The following is a 5,590-nucleotide window of genomic DNA, read 5'->3' as shown; positions in this document are numbered from 1 at the left end:
ATTAGCCTAATATAAGACCAAGCTGTTTGCCTTTTTCTGAAATTATACAGTTATTAATATAGATACAAACAAAACAAAACAAAGTTTTTCAATTAATAGTACATTACTTATGTTTTAAATAAAAACATATAAAACACAAAGAAATGATGCAGCAATTTAATTACTTTTTAAAAACTAACAGCTGAGACCCTAGCTTCTAGGGGATATGTAATCTTGAGTGGAGGGAGGGAGCAGAAAAGTAGCATAAAACTATCCCAAAACTTTAATACTGAACAAAATTGCAAACAACTATCGCCAACGTATAATACCTATGAACTATGCATAAAATGGAAAACCAATCAGTATTAGGATTGTCAAGATCTTTAAGGGCAGACAATAAACATTACTACTTATAAAAGCAATATTTTGAATTCAAATAATCTTAAAGTCATTTCATGAAAACCTATGCTTTTTTCATAAGTAAGTGTTCTTATACAAATATAATATTAAGTGTTATAATAACATGAGATAAACTAAATTTATGAGTCCATTAAAGAGGCATAAAACCTATCCAGTTGTCCGCCTCCATTTGATTCCGCCATCGATTCACCTGCAGGGCCGCTAGATGAACTCCCCTGGGCCTGGCCGCCGCCCACAAGACTGGCCAAAAGGTTAGGTCCTGTCTTGACAAGACTATCAATGGCTTGTTGTAAGGATGGTGCTATGGAAGCTGTTGTGTGTGGAGCTCCTGCAGCTGCTGCTGCTGGCTCGCTGTTGCCACTCCCCCCTGCTGCGCTACTGCTGTCAGGCTGCTGAGATTTTAACAGGGATTGTTTTTTGTTTAAGATTTCGATGATTCGGTTTTGTAATTCTTCTTGTGTTGATTTTAATGATGGATCCTGATAAAATTAAGATAAAGAAAATAGAAAATAAGTGTAGTAATGCATCATAAAAGCATTTTTTATGCGCCCCCCCCCCCCCCACCCTTCCAAAAAAAAAATAAAAAGAAACGGTAAAACTTGTAATAGGTTCCAATTAGAGTAGAATTCAAGTAAAAAGATATTTCATTGAGGAAAAATATAAGAAATAAATCTACTCCCTCGAATATTTACCATCTATTTAAGAATAAATTGTGGACTGGATTTATCTATATTTCATGATCCTATTCCTGAATCCCTGGTTTTTACCTGGTTAGGTCCCACTGGTGGAACTAGTAAATGTGCAGGAATATTTGATCCATATTCTTCCTTCAAACATGCTTCGCGTTTAGATGCTAAAAATCTAGAAAAAAAAATTACTAGCAACTATTTACTTACGAGGGTTAGTATCAATTTATTAAGAAAACTAAAAAAAGAGTTTTTAACGGTTTTTTTTCTAATTTTCGTAGCTTTACTAATTTACTAATATGAAAAATCATTACATAAAAAATTCATTCTTCAAAGAAGTATTTTATGGGGAGGGTATTTCTTAATCTTTCCAATCTCAATAGGAGGACGAGTTTACATTTTGAAATGAGTGACAATCACCTTGCAGAAAACCCCTTATTGAATACAAATCTTATAATATAAAGTTGTGAGTTTTTTTTTCTAAAATAGTGAAATGATAAAGCAGCTTTTTAACGATTTACCTGATTAATCTGTCATACTCCATAATACTCATAGGTCTATCATCTGTGAGGAAACCTATGATAGTCAAGATTTCTTTGGGTAGCGAGGAATTTGAACCAATCAGAGAGGAGGATGGGGGTGCAGACCTTTCCCCTCGACCAATAGAAGATTGTCTTGGCCTGTACATTTGGATACTTAGCACAATTATTTTTAAAAAGTTCAAAAATAAAGTTGAATGCTAGTAGGTTATGAAATAAATAGATAATATTGTCTTTAAAAAGATATTTTTGTATCTGACTTCCAAGTGTAGTTTTAAGTAGGCCAGTCATACAGAGACGAGGAAAAGTCCTATTATATAGATAAAATATTCATCATATAGGTACAAAACATTTTTTTAAAACGTGTTTTATCAAAGTAACCACATTCCTAATTTCATCTTTTTTCTCCGCTTCTGCAATTGGTTTATCCTTGTTTTCTCCTTTCTCAATAAAAGTGCTGTATCGCCGGCTTATAAAGGATATAGCTTCATCCAAGGGCATGTTTCTATAACATAAATAAATTAATGTAAAGACCTTCAGTGATAAGACAATGGATGATTCACGATTTACAGTCCAAACGAAGAAATCGTGTTTATAAAACTTTGGGCTAGTATAAAACATACTCGTTTTATGTAAACTAAAAATTAATCAATCGATTCAAATTATTCATTTCTTATCATAAAAGTGATTTTTTGTCAGCTTTTTATTGCTACGCTGCTTTAAGTCATAATTGTCCTTGTTTACTATAATTTCCACCTGTGTTCTTCCTGTTCGCCTTGTAGTACATTAACAGTGAGGGATCTGTGTCGTTCATTATCAGGTGTGACACATATACCAAACATTACACCACGCATTGCTATGTTACCCAATACTTTACCTAAATATTACCAAAATTTAGAAAATGAGAATTAAAAGCAGCGTTTTCTAATTTAATTCGACGGTTGAAACAATCATCAAACGCACGGGCTCTAAAATGTTGTTAAGATAATAAGTTATAAAAAAGAATTGTGGGGTTCTAGGGGTGATTTCTCTTGAAAGGGGGTTGAAACCCTCCCCCAAAATAGTTATAAACCTTCCAGGACCTCTGGGAAGCTACCTTGTAAAGGAGAACCTTATTGGTTCAGTGGTTAGCAATATCCTTCAGTACACACACACACACACACACAGATTCTGTTACTTTATTTTAAGAATAGTATTTTATTTTTAATAGGCAAGTACCTATACCCTTTTCTAATGGTGACAACTTACCTAATGAAATATCTGGATTAGGGAAAAGAACGTCAACACGAAGTCCCATGTTTTTCAATCGTCCTATTAGTTTACAGTCATTATTTGATAAATTAAATACTAATGTTTTGGAACGTTAAAGAAAAGATAATTCAAGAGGAACATTATTTTGTTTTCTCAAAATGCAATATCTTCACGTGTATTAGTAGCGCAGCTATTGCAAAACTATATTGTATCTGTTTGTCCAACTTTACGTTACCTTAAATATCAATAAAAATAAGGTTTTTTTTTAATGCAACCATCTCGTAATCAGCGAGCAAATGGCACTACTTAGAATTCGAATTTCGATCTGAACTTTTGCATGAATAATCCTTGGTAGGTCTATTTTCCCTAAATCGAACAAAAAGTTGGAAAAGTAACTGCTGGCGGCTCAGCCGTTTAGCCGTTTTTTGCCTATTTTCAGGGTAAATTCATCATCAATTACGCAGGAATCAACTTTTTAAAACATATTTTTGGTTAAATTTATGTTAAATGATAGCAATGACCATTTAAAAACTTCTAGTACCAACAGCTACCGTCTAGAACCGTTTGATAACGTTTTGAAGTGAAAAAGAGTATTATGTAGAGATAGGTTTCGTGACTAATTTGCAATATAGATATCCAAAAAAATGGCAAAACGGCTGAGCCGCAAGCCGTTACTTTTTTAACTTTTTGTTCGATTTAGGGAAAATAGACCTACCAAGGATTATTCATGCAAAATTTCAGATAGAAATTCGAATTCTAAGTGCCATTTGCTCACTGATTACGAGATGGTTGCATTACCCCCCCCCCCCCCTTTACTGCTTCATCCTTTTATAAACGACGTAGGAATTAAATATAGAGATCAATGAACAATGATTTATTGCAAAACCTGCTAATGGTTGTTAAAAAAAAACTTTTGATGGTTACGCTACATCAATGGACCTGGTTGTTTTTGTTTTTATTTTTATACAAATAACGATTCCTTCAATAAATTCCGCCCAGTTACGAGTATTCTTAATAATACAAATAATTTCAACATCGTTTGGAACTTGTGGTTGTGAAGGGGGCTGTGGCATCGCCGGCGCGGACTGGTGATGTGGCGGCGGAGCTGAATAATTTTGCGAGGGAGGTCCGCTGTGGCGGATGGGCGGATGCCCAGCATGACGCGGCGGTGGCAGGTGGGTTGGGGGGAGATGGGGAGGTCCCTGAGGTCTAAATGGGGGTGTGTTGAGGAGGGTATTCCTAAAAAAAAAGAAAGTTTAACACTTTTTTCATCAAGAAATGTACTAATCTTCACATCATTTGGTTTTCATTACCGTAAATGTTTAAAACCAAAGTCTTCTCACCTTTCAAATCCCCCTCGCTGGGGAGGGGGAATATTTGGCGGGGGTCTGTTTTGGAAACTATTTCCCCCAATATTTGGCGTTGGTCCCGAAGATTGTGTTTCTGTTTTGTTTTGAGTTTTATCGTCTGCGGGTTTCTGGTCGGGTTTCGAACTTCCACCCCCTGTGTCTTCTTTGCTTACTTCTCCTTCTGGGTTTTTAGCTGTCAATATTCTAACAATAAAAGTTATAGTAAAATAATGATTAAAAGTTAAATAAACAGGGTCTTAACCAAAACAAAAAGATACCACATATAAATATTCCCAAAAACAACCATTAAATTATACAGTTTAAATAAAACTAAAAATGTAATTATAATAAATAAATATGTAGGTAGGTATGTTGTTTGCGTAACACTATTTTTAATATTTTATTGCATTAATAAGATATTATCTGAATTTGATATATTTAATTTAAATCAGATTGTCACGGTTTAGTAATTTCATTCTATTCTATTATTCAAATACTGTGCTAAACTTTTACTTTAAAATAAACTTAAACAAGAGGTGTTTTTAATTACAAAAATAAATCCTTACCTTTCTTGGGTCTCCCCCTTTTTAACCACCGTTCTCACATTCAACTTTTGTCCAAAAAAAATCCTCCCGTCCTCCATTTTTATCACTTTTTGAGCAATTTCCGGTGTCTCAAAGTGCGCAAAGGTAAAGCCCTTTCCATTTTTCATGTTCATAGCGACCACCTTGCCGTGGGCCTCCAGGATTTTCTTCAATTCTTCCATGTCGGATTTCAGGGGAATGTTCCCAATAAATACTTTACTATCTGTTTCCTGCATTTTTTGTGGATATTAGTCTAATCTGAAATGCATTCTGATTTTTGAAAATTACCTTTTTATGAGTTAAGTTTAAGATTGAATCGTATTAAGTATATCTCGTTTATTATCCACCCTTCCTTTTATATTCTAATCTTTCCAGAGGATTAAAAATAATTCAACAAAAATAAAACTTGTTGAAATAGATTAAAATTTAACTAATCAAATTAACTTTAGCATTTCGTAAAATAACATTAATACTAATGACTTGATAGAAAACAAATATTGTTTTCAAATAAAAACCAGGGTTTCGGATCCGCATTGATTTTATGCGGATCCGGATCCGGATCCGGATCCTCAAAATTTGGTCAGTGCGGATCCGGATCCGGATCCTACTGGATCCGGATCCGGATCTTTGACAATAAAAATAAAATCACCAATTTTTTCAAAAAAATTTTATTCTTTAGTTCGAAGTCAAAAATACTTTTAATTTTCAAGTCTGAACCTAAACCTTAAAGATTGGCTCTCATCAAGAGAATGTCTGAGATTTTTTATAAATTTAGGTAGATT

At 33.9% G+C, this 5,590-nt stretch overlaps 1 protein-coding gene across 2 annotated transcripts; it reads right to left on the bottom strand.

Moving 5' to 3' along the window:
* Positions 1–31: 31 nt before the first annotated feature.
* LOC145318940 (uncharacterized) lies at positions 32–5,318 on the bottom strand. Of its 2 annotated transcripts, XR_013879594.1 has the most exons (10): positions 4,791–5,318; positions 4,219–4,428; positions 3,857–4,114; positions 2,873–2,937; positions 2,381–2,501; positions 2,015–2,129; positions 1,607–1,767; positions 1,167–1,260; positions 443–878; positions 32–106 (listed from the first exon to the last, which is right to left on the bottom strand). XR_013879594.1 is itself a non-coding variant. In XM_080160672.1 (9 exons), exons 1-9 carry the CDS (start codon positions 5,042–5,044, stop codon positions 519–521), a joined length of 1,638 nt encoding a protein of 545 aa, XP_080016798.1. In that variant the 5' UTR covers positions 5,045–5,318; the 3' UTR covers positions 32–518. The 2 variants fall into 2 exon arrangements, 1 of the variants encoding a protein (XP_080016798.1); XM_080160672.1 differs by having other exon boundaries at positions 32–878.
* Between the last annotated feature and the right edge of the window lie 272 nt (positions 5,319–5,590).

The sequence above is a fragment of the Acartia tonsa genome, chromosome 5 (assembly GCF_053477335.1).
Source record: "Acartia tonsa isolate MP-2025a chromosome 5, ASM5347733v1, whole genome shotgun sequence".
Classification (NCBI taxonomy): Eukaryota; Metazoa; Arthropoda; class Copepoda; order Calanoida; family Acartiidae; genus Acartia; species Acartia tonsa.
This window is presented reverse-complemented; position numbering and strand designations above follow the sequence as displayed.

Coding starts and splice junctions, on each gene's coding strand:
- LOC145318940 (XM_080160672.1), bottom strand. CDS start 5,044: ATGCAGGAAACAGATAGTAAAGTATTTATTGGGAACATTCCCCTGAAA. Junction 4,429..4,790: donor AAGGGGGAGACCCAAGAAAG/GTAAGGATTTAT, acceptor TTTTATTGTTAG/AATATTGACAGCTAAAAACC. Junction 4,115..4,218: donor CAGCGAGGGGGATTTGAAAG/GTGAGAAGACTT, acceptor CTTTTTTTTTAG/GAATACCCTCCTCAACACAC.